Raw genomic sequence first — 15,591 nt, 5'->3', positions numbered from 1 at the left:
CCCCCTCTTCTATGAAACTGCGATAGCAGTTTCTAGCGCAGAGAGCCGCGCTGAATGGCCCGCGCTGCTGCCGACGCTCACTGAGTTCCTATGAACGTCGGGAGCAGTGCGGGCCATTCAGCGCAGCTACCCGTGCTAGAAACTGCTAGCGCAGTTTAATAGAAGAGGCCCTTACCCCCACCACCAACCCCCGCCTTTTACAAAAGCATGGATGAGATTTGTATTGCCAGCCAGTGCACTGAATGCTCTGCATTGCTCCGACAGTCATAGAGTTCCTAAAAATCTCTTCTTCGCTTTTATAAAAGGGGGGTAATAAAGAAGAAAGAGGAGTTAAATATTTTATTGCAAATTGCAGAACTTAAATCTTTACTGAAAAAGGGCATACAATACAGTTGTTAAAAATAGTGACAATTCCTATAAACATATCATACAAGCTACCTTTAATTAAAGACATTGCAAGAAATATTCAGTTAAAAGCAGGTTGTATGATACTTACAATCAATCTGTTCCAAAAGTCTGACAGCTGAATATTTACTATGATACAAATGGCACTTACACTGCCCACAAATCCACAAACCAAGTCCCACGATGCACATGTGATACCAACAAACCTCAGTTTACATATACATGTGAGAACTCTTCATGCAGTTAACATTTTATATATAATACATGGTTTAAAGCACCCAGTCAGGTATTCAGTCAAATAGACATAATGGGGCTCTTTGTTAATTCTTAAAAACAAGAACATAAATGCATATATTAAAATAAAAACCAACTTTATTCTGTGAGAATCTGGGAAGCCCTTCATCATTCTGAGAAAGGTTATGTGAATGGCATGTCAGTGCACAGTTAACATACCCAGAGGAATGCAAGGAATTCTCCTGAACTCAATACCTCAGTGTTTGGACAAGAATAACATTTTCTTCTTTTTAAGATTTGCACCATCATGTTCTTCTTTTGGGAATAAAGAACCTGGCTGTGTTTCTGTTATACCACCACCAAGGGAAAAAGCTAACTTTTCATGGAAACATCCCCCCCCTCCACCTCACACACACTTCTTTAATTAAAACAAAGTATAATGTAACTAAAAGTAATTTCCAACAGCTTTATAGTTGAGTAATGATGCTTGAAATGTGGCAGGGACAGGCTCAGTTACACAAAGAATATAGATAACCAGACATAATAGAATAATATTGAAGATACTTAATCCAAAAAAAGAAGGCCCAAGCTTCAAACTATAATGTTTGCTTAACCTTATAAATATCAGCATATTTGGATGTCAACATTATGCTTAGTCTGCTTTAGTAACTGGACTACAATCCTCATTTCTCAGCACCAGAAGAATCTTTTACTTAATTTTGCTTCATTATGCCACATTCCGATCATCTATTTCCAGTGTCCTGCTTAGCATTTGAAAATAAGTTTTCTGAGACGTCTGAATAGACAACTCTTTGCGTAAATAAGGTACCATCACTGGAATCTGTTTAAAATAGTTCTTAGCAAGTATATGTCTGAATTTAATCTTCTGAATAAAAGAAACTTCATATTCCTGAAAGAAAAGAAAATCACATCATTTAAGGTCATATACATTATCAAATAAAGGTCGCTATACATTACCAAATCAAGTTTGAACTATTTCTGCCATGCAATACTAGCTGGTATTTCCAATTCTGAATTATTTATTAAGCAATTCTTAGCTGGCATTGTTACTTGGGAAAAGCATCTTCAATTGTATTGTAGGGTCATGAAATGGTTAACTGTTGTTTAAAATATTGCTCTGGCCTACATAGCTGAAGAAAGTTTACAATTTATTGACTTCATCTGCCTAAAATGTATGTCCCTGCCTTACCACATTGTAAGCTAAATAGATAAGAGTTTGAGCCATGATGTACCCTGTCCTTCTGTACAGTTAACATTTAGAACTGTAAGAATTAGATAAGTGACCTGCTAGTGTGAGCTTAGGACCAATAATAATTGTAGAAAGTTATAGAAGTAACAAATGAAAATTGTAGTTTTTGCATATATTAGTTTGCGAAAAGGGCATAAAAGTCCGTGTATTTCCTGTTTCTGACACTCTAGTAGGCAGGCTATTAACTGCACTAGAGTCCGGTATACCGTAATAAATCTCTTGTACTTTCTTCACGCCTCTGACTTTGTGTGTCCAAGTGACCTTTCAGTATCACTAATTTGCTACAAACTCAGCAAAACTATCGGCCTCTTTTACAAAGCCGCTCTAGCGGCTGCGCTGCGCTAAAGGCCCTGAAGCCCATAGAGATTTAAAGAGCTTCGGGGCTGTTGCCGTGCGGCTTTTTAAAAGAGGCCATATGTGTGGGCAGCAGTCAAAAAAATCAAACAAGATGCTAGGAATTATTTAAAAAGGGATGGTTAACAAGACTAAAAATGTTATAATGCCTCTGTTTTGCTCCATGGTACGACCTTATCTGGAGTATTGCACTCATTTCTGGTCTCCTTATCTCAAGAAAGATATAGCAGCATTAGAAAAGGTTCAAAGAAGAACAACCAAGATGGTAAAGGGGTTGGAACTCCTTTCATATGAGGAAAGACTAAAAAGGTTAGGGCTCTTCAGCTTGGAAAAGTCTACAAAGTCCTGAGTGGAGTAGAACGGGTACTAGTGGATTGATTTTTCACTCCGTCAAAAATTACAAAGATTAGGGAATACTCGATGAAGTTACAGGGCAATACTTTTAAAACCAATAGGAGGAAATTTTTTTAAACTCAGAGAATAGTTAAGTTCTGGAACGCATTGCCAGAAGTTGTGGTAAGAGTGTATAGCTTAGCTGGAATTAAGAAGGGTTTGGAAAATTTCCTGGAGGAAAGGTCCATAGTCTGTTATTGAAAGAGACATGGGGGAAGTCACTGCTTGCCCTGGATCGGTAGCATGGAATGTTGCTGCTCTTTGGATTTTGGCCAGGTACTAGTGACCTGGATTGGCCACCGTGAGAATGGGCTACTGGGCTTGATGGACCTTTGATCTGACCCAGTAAGGCTATTCTTATGTTCTTACATGAGCCAAGTATAGGACTATCAAGCCACTGTAACATCACTGATGAGGCTGGCTCTGAGGCACTGTGGAATGAGGCATTATGACATCACAATCTCAGCTCTGGAATGTTGCTCTCATTGGGGTTCCAGAATCTTGCTGTTCTTTGAGATGCTGGAATGTTGCTACTCTTTGGGTTTTGGCCAGGTACTAGTGACCTGGATTGGCCACAGTAAGAACGGGCTACTGGGCTTGATGGACCTTTGCTCTGACCCAGTAAGGCTATTCTTATGTGTAGTTTTAAAGTGTTACTATAAATTAAGAAAATTAGCAAGGGATGTTGCATCGTAGAGTAATTTGCCCATAGATTTCTGGGGTAAATGGGGTTTACCTACAGAAAAATATCCCCTTGAAATTTGTGTGTAAAAGCATGCCTGTACTTCTATTTGCCTAAGAATTGGACCACAGGAGCTAGGTTTTCATTGTAATAGCCCTGTATATACTACTACTGCAGATATTCACACTGATTTTGTTTGGTTGAAAAATCATATACGCAGGCTATCTATCTGCCTCTTAATTCTATTTTAAGGGAGATCAGAGAAAGAAATCTCTCACACAAGTGTGGTTAAAAGTAGTCAAAGCTTTGAGAAGCGTTTCTGCATCCTCTAAAGCAGGGGTGCCCACACTTTTTGGGCTTTGAGCTACTTTTAAAACGACCAAGTCAAAATGATCTACCAACAATAAAATTTAAAAAAAACACAACGCACACTGTACGCATAGAATTGTTAATTATCATTCCTATTCTGGGGTTTTTTCAAAGAGGTCAAAGCAGATGACTCTATGCACTGTCACCTCAGTAACAACCATACAAAAATAGACAAATACCCACCCCCTCCCTTTTTACTAAACCACGATAGCAGTTTTTAGCGCAGGGAGCTGCGCTGAATGCCCAGTGCTGCTCTCGACGCTCATAGGCTCCCTGCGCTAAAAACCTCTATTGCAGTGTAGTAAAAGGGGACCATATTGTAAAATATAGAGAGCAGATATAAATTCAGACACATTTTGATCACTAAATTTAAAATAAAATCATTTTTCCTACCTTGTCTGGTGATTTCATGAGTCTCTGGTTGCACTTTCTTCTTCTGACTGTGCATCCAATCTTTCTTCCCTTCTTTTAGCCTGTATGCTTCCTCTCCTCCTGACCTCATTCCCCCCCCCACGTTTTCTTCTTCTCTCCCTGCCCTCTCTTTCTTTCTCTCTTCATGCCCCCTTTCTTTTTTTCTGTTTCTCTTCTTTCCTTCTGTCTCCCTGCCTGCCCTCTTTCTCCCTCCCTGCCCTCCCCCAAGCCACTGCCACTGCCGCTGCCATCAGATAACAGGCCCCCAAAGCCGCCCGCCGCCAGCCAAGCTCTCCTTGCTTCGGGCCCACCAGCATTCCTCTCCCCGACGTCAATTTTGCCGTCGGAGAGGAAGTTCCGCTGGCCAGAACTTCCTCTCCGACGGCAGAATTGACGTCGGGGAGAGGAAGGCTGATCGGCCCAAGATCGACCTATTCGGAGAAATGCTGCCGGGTCCTGCCTTTGAGGAAACAGAAAGTAGGCAGGACCTGGCAGCAAGAAGAGCAAATCGCAAGCTTCACTGACCTGTCTCCCGCTTTAGCCCACGAATGGGGCTCTAACATGTGCGTGCCAGCTTCCCTTCTCTTCCCCCCCTCCCCCCGGACATAACTTCCGGTTTCAGAGGGAAGAGAAGGGAAGCCGGTACAAGCACACGTTAGCCCCCGAAGCATAAATTCTCCAAGCCTTTTTTTTTTTTTTTTTTTTTTAATGTTGAGCAGCGGAGGCAGCAGCAGAATTCAGGAGCAGGCCAGTCAGGAGGGGAAAAAAGAGAAGGGAAGAAGGGAACCCGCTCTGCGATCGACTGGGGTCGCCTCAGCGAGCGACCTGTCGATCGCGATCGACGTGTTGGGCACCCCTGCTCTAAAGTAATGGGACATCAGAAAGTCTTCCCCAATACAGGTGGCTGGCCATTTTATTGACATCATTAATTAATTCATTATTAAACATACGTAGTTGGTACATCTTCCAATCACAATCCATTTACAAATTGAAGTCACATGCTTTCTGAATTTTACTTTGCTAGTAATTTCCTTAGCAACAGTGACTTAACTCATCACATGCTAACTCACTCATCAATATTTGCCCTAACTATGTAAGTGGAAGAAAACTGTGTTCTTATAAACAGATGTGTGTTTTTCTCTCTTAAACCGTCTAAACCACTACTGGAAGAAAAATGTGTTTACCAGAAACTGTCTCATTTGCTAAACAATACATTTCGATTTCCCCTAACTGATCAAGCGACAAATATGTCAGTGTGACTTTTAGCTTATTTGCAGGGCCTGTTATGTTATGGTTCCATCTTGTTCCAGACATTAAACCAAAATACAGTGGTACCTCGGTTTACGAGTGCACCGGTTTGCTAGTGTTTTGCAAGACGAGCAAAACATTCGCAAAATCGGCACCTCGGAAACCGAGCATGGCTCGATTTACGAGCGCCCCCCCCCCTCCCCGCGATCCGGCACCTTCCCCCCGCGATCCGGCACCCTCCTCCCCGCGATCTGGCACACACACCCCGCCGCGATCGGGCACCCCCCTACTGCAATTGGGCACTCCCCCCCCCGCCACTGCTTACTGTCATCTGGGCACCGGCACCTGCATGTCCTGTGCGTTGGTGCCGGTGCCCGAAGATCGGCCTCCTCTTCTTGCTGGGCTTTGAGCATCTGCGCATGCTCAAGGCCTGCGAGTTCAAGTGATGCGCAGATGCTCAAGCCTAGCAAGAAGAGGAGGCCGATCTTCGGGCACCAGCACCAACGCACAAGACATACTGGTGCCAGTGCCCAGATGACAGTACGTAGCAGCGGGGGGATGCCCAATCGCGGCGGGGGGGTGCCCGATCGCGCGGGGGGAGGGTGCCGGATCGCGGGGGGGAGGGTGCTGGATCGCAGGGGGGGGCTTCGGGGGGAGCAATGCCGGTTCTCGGGGGGGGGATAGAGCAGCGCCGCTGGCTTCGGGGGGTGGGAACATATCAAAGTGAGTTTCCATTATTTCCTATGAGGAAACTCACTTTGATAAACGAGCATTTTGGATTACGAGCATGCTCCTGGAACGGATTATGCTGGTAATCCAAGGTACCACTGTATTTTGTTCTATGAAGGAAAAATATGTATTCTGCGAGCTGCTGTTTATACTTTGCTGTGTGTGTGAAGGACTTCTATTATTCAGCTACATTTTCATATAATATTAGTGTCTTTTAAAACCTTAACTAAAAGTGTATCTAATACATATTAGTTATGGGGGCCATAATAGTAATGCCCCCTTCCCCTTATATACTGCATAATACAATTATCACTATCAGTTTCAAAGCAGATGAATATTCATACAGCATTCCAGGGACTTTATCAGTTATGGCTGTGCTCTCAGGACTTATCTTCTATATGACAGCCAGAACAGCACAAGTCCACCATGGAGTCTGGGACCAAAGCATGTGCTGGCTCAATCCTTATCCCACACACCTTGATGTTTTGCTACTATCTCAACTGCTGCCATAATTGGACCTTGGACTGGCCCCTGCTTACATAAAGCAATAACATACAGCTGCTACTTATTCGATCTTCAGAAGTTAAAGTTAGTTTGATAATTTTGTCCAGCTAACTTTATCCAAATATTGACTGGATAAAGCTTCCTGGTTAACTTTAATGGTTGCTATTTGGCCAGATAAAGCCAGCACAGAATAGTTGTGCTAAATGGCTAAAATTAAACCATATAGACTAAATATAATAAACCCAAGTGGTCAAAATATCATATACTCATATATAAAACATATACCACTTAATATGGGAAATACACTACCTAAGCAGCATAATCCTATTCAGGCCTCAAATTCGGAGCATACGCGTAGTCCTATCATGGACTGAACGGTCAGTGTAATGTTATAGCTCCATACTCCAGTCATAGGCCAAACAACTTGGACTTAATTTTTTTGAAACTTTTTCTTAAGTGAAGCTTAAATAATGTGATTTTGAAGTTCAAAAGTTTAAATTTTATAGGACTGGATTTTTAAATCACATTATTTAAGCTTCACTTAAGAAAAAGTTTCAAAAAAATTAAGTCCAAGTTGTTTGGCCTATGACTGGAGTATGGAGCTATAACATTACACTGACCGTTCAGTCCATGATAGGACTACGCGTATGCTCCGAATCTGAGGCCTGAATAGGATTATGCTGCTTAGGTAGTGTATTTCCCATATTAAGTGGTATATGTTTTATATATGAGTATATAAAGTTAAACCATGCAATACTCCTTCCCCCCCCCCAAAAAAAAAAAAAAAAAAAAAGCAGTATCTCTTCTAGATGAACTATATTTTGCGAGGGCAGTAGGCAATTGATGGCTGCTTGCTAGCAAAAAAGGGCTACAACAGAACTGTTGACAGAAACAAAGCCTTTAGTACATCTGATGGGCCCAACAAAATATCGGTTGAAATAGCACCTGACATTAGTATGCTCAGCCAGCCGTGAGGTAGCATCCTTAAATAATCATCCTGCGGAGCACCTGATCGCTATTTTACAGTTACAGAGACAAGGTTGCTAGATTCAAAGCTGAAGGGTCGTTTAGATCTAATGATAGTCGAAGGGTGGAACAGTGCCATAAACAAACTGCAAACACTGACAGCAGATCAAGCTGTAGTCGAGGTGCAACTAAACGAAAAGAATCAGAGACAGATTTATTTGGAGACTTATTCAAGAGCTAGGAGACAGTCCCAGTGATCACCAAAGTGGATGCATACATATCGAGTTCAGACAAGGAATTCTGCTAATCTCATACTACCTATCGGTAACAAAGGTTCCAGGCTGAAAACTCAATTATTTGCCAATGCCTTTTTATGCTAAGCTATATTTCAGTTGATTATCGCTTTTTAGAATTTTTCTGATATCAATGGATGATTTAAAGCTTGCTTGTATTTCTGAATTGATTGAATTTGTGCTCTATAGCTATTATAACAAGGACGATTAATGATGTTGTTTAGACATGTCTATGTTATTTGTGATAATTGGAGGGAAATCTCATAGTTGTATGTGGTATATAAATTTTAAAATAAATAAATGTGTAGTCAAAACTAATATGTATTAGCTGCTTTCTGCTTGGAACTCCTGCCACCAAATCATTGTTAGAATGTTCTTTTTCAGCTGCAGAACATTCGAGGAATGTTGAACAGAACTACGCTTTGGCCATGTAGATGGTTTATTATTTTTTACACTGTTTAGAATGATTGTTTTCACAGTCCATGTTAATAAATAATATGTTTTTCTTGCACATTTAACAAAGTTATGCTTACTGTTTTGCATTCAATTTTAACAAGTTATAGGACTTATTTTATGGGTTGGTTTTTTTTGGCCTTTACATGATCTTTTAAATGTGGGTTAGGTACAGGGATGAGAAAGAAAACCGTGGAGATGAAACATAGAAACATAGAAACAATAGACGGCAGATAAGGGCCCACGGCCCATCTAGTCTGCCCACCTTAATGTCCCTCCCCTACCTTTGCCCTGTGAATAGATCCCATGTGCCGATCCCATTTGGCCTTAAAATCAGGCACGCTGCTGGCCTCAATCACCTGCAGTGGAAGACTATTCCAGCGATCAACCACTCTTTCAGTGAAAAATAATTTCCTGGTGTCACCTCATAGTTTCCCGCCCCTGATTTTCAACGGATGCCCTCTTGTTGTCGTGGGACCCTTGAAAAAGAAGATATCTTCCTCCGCCTCGATGCGGCCCGTAAGATACTTGAACGTCTCGATCATGTCCCCCCTCTCTCTGCGCTCCTCGAGCGAGTATAGCTGTAATTTGTCAAGCCGTTTTTCGTATGGTAGATCCTTGAGTCCTGAGACCATCCGGGTGGCCATTCTTTGCACCGACTCCAGTCTCAGCACATCCTTGCGATAATGCGGCCTCCAGAATTGCATACAGTATTCCAGGTGGGGCCTCACCATGGATCTATACAATGGCATAATGACTTCCGCCTTACGACTGACGAAACCCCTTCGTATGCAGCCCATGATTTGTCTTGCCTTGGACGAAGCCTGCTCCACTTGATTGGCAGACTTCATGTCCTCACTGACGATTACCCCCAAGTCTCGTTCTGCTACCGTTTTTGCTAGGATCTCGCCATTAAGGGTATAAGACTTGCATGGATTCTGGCTGCCCAGGTGCATAACTTTGCATTTTTTTGGCATTGAAGTTGAGTTGCCATGTCCTAGACCATCGCTCCAGTAGGAGTAGGTCGTGCATCATGTTGTCGGGCACTGAATCTTCGTCTGTTGTGCATTTGCCCACTACATTACTCAGTTTGGCGTCATCGGCGAATAATGTTATTTTACCTCGAAGCCCTTCTGCCAAGTCTCTTATAAAGATGTTGAATAGGATTGGGCCCAAGACTGAGCCCTGTGGTACTCCACTAATCACCTCCGTCATTTCGGAGGGGGTGCTGTTCACCACCACCCTTTGGAGCCTACCTCCAAGCCAGCTCCCAACCCATTTCGTCAATGTGTTACCTAATCCTATAGAACTCATCTTGCTCAGTAACCTGCGGTGTGGTACGCTATCGAATGCTTTGCTAAAGTCCAGGTACACGATGTCCTGGGACTCCCCAATATCCAGCTTCCCCGTTACCCAGTCAAAGAAGCTGATCAGGTTGGATTGGCAGGATCTCCCCTTAGTAAATCCATGTTGTCGGGGATCCCGTAGATTCTCCTCATCCAGGATCTTATCTAATTGGTGTTTGATTAGAGTTTCCATTAGTTTGCTCACTATCGATGTTAGACTCACTGGTCTGTAGTTTGCTGTTTCCATCTTTGAGCCTTTCTTGTGGAGTGGAATGACGTTAGCCGTCCTCCAGTCCAATGGGACGCTGCCTGTACTAAGGGAGAGGTTGAAGAGCGCGGACAGTGGCTCCGCCAAGACATCACTCAGCTCCCTAAGCACCCTGGGGTGCAGGTTGTCCGGCCCCATTGCTTTGTTAACCTTGAGCTTTGACAGCTCACCATAGACACTGCTGGGCGTAAACTCAAAGTTACTAAACGGGTCAACTGAGCCAACCCTTGTCTGTAGCTGAGGGCCGAGCCCTGGCGCTTCTCGGGTGAAGACTGAGCAGAAGTATTCATTTAATAGTTGGGCTTTTTCCGAATCCTTTTCCACATAGTCTCCGTCTGGTTTCCTAAGACGTACAATCCCGCCTGAGTTTTTTCTTCTATCACTGATATACCTGAAGAAGGATTTATCTCCCTCCTGGATGTTCTTTGCTAAAGACTCCTCCATGAGGAATTTAGCCTCCCTGACTGCTGTTTTGACGGCTTTTGATTTGGCCAGGTAGTCTGCTCTAGAGTCCTGCTTCCCTGATTGTTTGTAAGAGATGAATGCTTTTTTCTTCTCCTTGATCAGGTCTGAGATCTCCGCAGTAAACCACTATGGCTTATTGTTCCTTCGCCGTTTACTTACTGATTTTACATAGCGGTTTGTTGCTTCTTGTATGGTTGCTTTCAAAGTCGACCACATGTCTTCCACGTTATCGGTTTCTTCTTGGCTTTGTAGCGCCTGGTGAACGAAGTCTCCCATTTCTTTGAAATTTGTGTCCTTGAATTTGAGGACTTTGGTTAGTGTAGTAGATTTAGTGAAACCTTTCCTGATATTGAACCATACCATGTTGTGGTCACTGGAGGCCAATGTGTCGCCCACCGAGACCTCTGTGACACTTTCTCCATTGGTAAGTATCAGGTCCAGTATTGCCTGATCCCTTGTCGGTTCCAACACCAGTTGCCTGAGGCTTGCTCCTTTCATAGAGTTTAATAGCCTCCTGCTGCTGCCGGAAGCAGAGGTAAGTGTAACCCAATCCACATCAGGCATGTTGAAGTCACCTAGCAATACTGTGTCCCCACGCAAGGTGATATTTTCTATATCTTCGATTATTTCCATATCCAGGTCATCCTGTTGTCTTGGGGGTCTGTAAATTACACCAAGATACAAGCATTTGTCCTTCCCTCTGGCCAAATTAACCCAAAGGGATTCCCCAGTATACTGGACATCTGAGATTCTCGTGACCTTAATGTCATCTTTAGTATATAATGCTACACCCCCTTCCTTCCTACCCTCTCTGTCCCGGCGAAGCAAGTTGTAACCCGGTATGACCATGTCCCACCCGTGGGAGTCTGTGAGCCAGGTTTCGGATATCGCCACCACATCCAGGTCAGCATTCCTTATTTCTGTTTCCAATTCCAGGATCTTGTTTCCTAAACTGTGTGCGTTGACGTACATAGCCCTCCATGTTATGTTTTTGTTATGTCTCAGTGGGGATATTCCTGTTTGAGCTATTTGAACACCTTTAGCATTGTTTGTGTTATTTGTGCTTTCCTGAGGCTCAGAACCACAATGTGTACTCCCCATATACCCAGAACTACAGTGTGTACTCCCCCTAGACCCGGTGAGGGAATGGTACCAAACTGATGGAAATGGTATAAGGACAGAAAGGAATTGACTTGGGGTGTTTGGGGTTGGAGACCAGACGAAGCCGCGAAGAAGGCAAACAGAATGTTGGGTATTATTATTAAGAAGGGTATTACGACCAGAATGAGAGAAGTCATACTGCCGTTGTATCGGGCAATGGTGCGCCCGCACCTGGAGTACTGTGTTCAGTATTGGTCACCGTACCTTAAGAAGGATATGGCAGTACTTGAGAGGGTCCAGAGGTGAGTGACACGAATGATTAAGGGCATGGAAAACCTTTCATACACTGAAAGATTGGAGAGACTGGGGCTCTTCTCCCTGGAAAAGTGGAGACTCAGAGGAGACATGATAGAGACCTACAAGATCATGAAGGGCATAGAGAGAGTAGAGAGGGACAGATTCTTCAAACTCTCAAAACATAAAAGAACAAGAGGGCATTCGGAAAAGTTGGAAGGAGACAGATTCAGAACGAATGCTAGGAAGTTTTTCTTTACCCAGCGTGTGGTGGACACCTGGAATGCGCTTCCAGAGGACGTAATAGGACAGAGTACGGTACTGGAGTTCAAGAAAGGATTGGACAATTTCCTGCTGGAAAAAGGGATAGAGGGGTATAGATAGAGGGCTACTGCACAGGTCCTGAACCTATTGGGCCGCCGCGTGAGCGGACTGCTGGGCACGATAGACCTCGGGTCTGACCCAGTGGAGGCATTGCTTATGTTCTTATGTGCCCATGCACATCTCTGAAGTCAGATCCATTGATGATCTTCTTGTCTACATGGTTGCTTTCTCCTAGAGTTCAGTGAAATTGTAGAGGAACTGCTTAAAAAGTTTAAAAAATAATGAATTGGCAGTAAAGTTGTACGTGATGAAGCATATTACTTATACACTGCACAGTGCCCAGAAGGTATGGATTGACATTGATTATTAACAGCATAAGTATTCTAAGAAATTGTATGTTTTATTTGCTGCTTGATAGTTGGGGAGGAAAAGCAAAGATTAGCTTTCTAATTTTTTTTTTTTTTAGTTTTTAATAGAGGATACAGCGATTTATTCAGTTTGTCTAACAAATTCTTTGTAGCCACTAAGGCTGATGATTACTGACAAAGAGTTGATGATATGATGCCATCTATTGGCAGGAATAGGCATATTGTTAACAGATTCATATGAAAAGCCATCAAAAACAACAAAAAAAAAGAACAATTAGTAAAATTTCTAGAGTATTCTTTAGAAAATAATGAAATAGGCCTTAAGGGCTAATGAACAGCTTTCTCTAATTCTGTCTAAATGAGCAAGCATTATACCCACAGAGATCTAAAATCTATTATTTCTAGATAGTTTATATCACTAATATAAATTATCATTAAAATAAATTAATTTTCTTATTTAAAATATATTTATACATCACTCATTAAGCAGCAGTGTCTAATCCATCAAATTAGGCTGTCTCTGTACAATTAGCATATGTCAATTTCTCAGAATACCAGAATTTCATTTCAGAATGAACAGCTACTTTATTACATATAATTCACAGAATATTATTAAGAAGCTGTAATAAACACAACTGCTATTTGTAACCTCTTACATATTCTGGAACATTACTATGTGCATACCACTGATCATTATTAAGACCGGAAGAAAAAGTCGATTTCTCAGCCAGATTCCAGTGGCCCCACTGCAGACTACAGCATCTGAATTTTCCTTACCACCAATCCATGTTCTGTTATCTCAAATACCGGTGTATACAACAGCTTGTGTATGATTGTAGGGTGAATGATCAATAGCAATTTGAACTTTTTACTCTTTTCAACCCAACTGAAGTTGGAAAGAATTATACAAAAGGGATCAAGAACGTCTGCCTACATAACTTTCCAAAAACTTAATAGAAGATGAAACTTGGTATGTAGGGGACACTGGTAGAAAGACACAAAGATTTGAAAATGAGCCAGATCAAACTAGGAATGCCAGAGAATAAGGGTCTCTTTCCCCCTCCCCCCTAATACATTTCTATGGGAGAAGGAGTTTCAACCTTTGAAACATAGAAACTTACATACAGTTAAAATAGTTGTTTGGGGAATTCCTCTTTTCAAACATCCTCTCCCTACTCCTCCTCTGCCCTAAGACAATCCCCTTTCCCCTATCCCCAGAAAATACCCACCTGCACCTGCTCCACTATACTGCAAACTGCCCCATCTCCAAAAACTGCTTATCCCTGCTACTGCCAGACCACAAAGAAACTGGGTCTAGGACGATTCATCATGGCCGTTTCAGTGCTGAATCGGCTGCGATGAATTCTCGTAGAATCAGAAGGCAGAACGCTGGGTAGGGAAAGCTGCAGGGCCTCAATCGCCTTTGTAGGAGGCGATACTCCCCACACCCCCAAACATTTTGCGGATTGTCATAGATAAGTGATTCAAATTTAGGACATCTTTTTTTACTAGTCTAAATTAAACCACTGAATTATACAGACAGCAGCTGGGCATCACCACTTAGAGGGTAATTTTATAAAGAGGCGTCTAGAAAGTGCATTTTCAGGCATCTATTTTAGGTCAGTTTTATAAAGACAACAAAGTACATAGCATTACAGCTGTAGTTTTATGCTGGCTTGTCATCTGTGAGTCCATGTATGCTCAAAAATGACCTTATAAAAATTATCTCCCATAGATATGGTATATATAGTGCTCGCAAAATTCACAGATAGTAGCCACAATTAGAGAGTTTCCTAACTCTCTAATTTTATAAAGCTGCATGCCAACAAGTAAAAAGCTGGCTTTTGATGGATTTCTCTTTTCACTTTAACATCTGTTTTAAGATTTTCTAAGATAAAGCTCAGCTTTCTTGAAATTTAAAGTACAGTGTACTTTCTGTGGGCTGCAGCCTCTTACTTCAACCAACAGAAAAGATTCCTGGGACTTTCCATCAAAACCACTGCTAATTAGCTTCCAGGGTTGCACTCTGGTCACTCCAGGGTAGCTGTGTTAACCTCTATACAAGGAGCTCTTCCATCAGAATTTCATCTTGCCAGTTAGTAAGAAGACACACCTTACCAGACAGGTTTTCAGGATTACCATTGTAAATATGCAAGAGATAAACTTACATACACTGGAAACCCACTGTATGTAAATCTCTCATGCATATTCAGTTTGGTAGGTGTGCCTCCAGGAGAGGGCTGTACAGCACTGCCTTAGAGATCATCTGTGCTTAGCCCCTCCTTTCTTGAATTCAAACACAGTCTTTCTTAGGAGGTTTTCCAAACACACCACTCTTTCCATAAAGAAGTATTTCCTTAGACTGACCGTGAGTCTGTCCTCTTTCACCTTCATCCCATGCCCCTCATTCCAGAGCTCACTGCCTCCTGTTAATTTATCCCTTACAAGTATTTACACATCTTGATCATATCTCCCTTCTTCCAAAGTATGCACATTGAGAGCTTTAAGTTTATCTCCCTACACTTTATGACAAAGACCACTAACTGCTCTCTGGACTGTTTAGATCTTTTTGAAGTGCAGTCTCCAGAATTGTACTCTAAACGAGGTCTCACCAGAGAGTTATAACCTCACCTCCTTTTCCTTCTGGTCATTCCCTTTTGTACACAGTACACAGTCAAGCATCCTTCTAGCTTTTGCCCTCACCTTTTCCATCTATTTGGCCAACACAAGGCCCGCAACCCTTCTGTGCATAGAAATAGTTCATCCCTATACTGTACCGCTCCCTTGGGTTTCTGCAGCCCAAATGCACAACACAACATTTTTTAGCTTTGAAAATAAAAAACATTAATGGATAATAAACTAATTAGTATAGTTCACATATATGTCTTTGTTACAACTAATATAATTGCATCATTTTTAAAATGGCTGTTTTAGAAAGTAAACACATGCATTATCTAACTTGCTTATTAAGCTTAATGGCTGTTAGTATATAGGCTCTAGGACAATCTTTAAAAGTGATTTAGGCAGGTGAAAGGCAATTTACCCAAATAAATCTGCTGTCTGAAAACTGCCCACCCACTCTGTAGATTAAATTACATACATTGGGGGTAATTC

The 15,591-nt window shown here is 42.1% G+C and overlaps 1 protein-coding gene across 1 annotated transcript in view; it reads right to left on the bottom strand.

Moving 5' to 3' along the window:
- Positions 1 to 324: 324 nt before the first annotated feature.
- The window catches only part of IQUB (IQ motif and ubiquitin domain containing), a 79,875-nt gene continuing 64,608 nt past the window's right edge, over positions 325 to 15,591 (bottom strand). Inside the window, exon 13 of the mRNA XM_033958053.1 lies at positions 325 to 1,549. Coding sequence (XP_033813944.1) covers positions 1,367 to 1,549 — 183 coding nt within the window. The 3' untranslated portion in view covers positions 325 to 1,366. The remainder of the gene's footprint in view (positions 1,550 to 15,591) is intronic.

The sequence above is a fragment of the Geotrypetes seraphini genome, chromosome 9 (assembly GCF_902459505.1).
Source record: "Geotrypetes seraphini chromosome 9, aGeoSer1.1, whole genome shotgun sequence".
In the NCBI taxonomy this organism is placed as follows: domain Eukaryota; kingdom Metazoa; phylum Chordata; class Amphibia; order Gymnophiona; family Dermophiidae; genus Geotrypetes; species Geotrypetes seraphini.
This window is presented reverse-complemented; position numbering and strand designations above follow the sequence as displayed.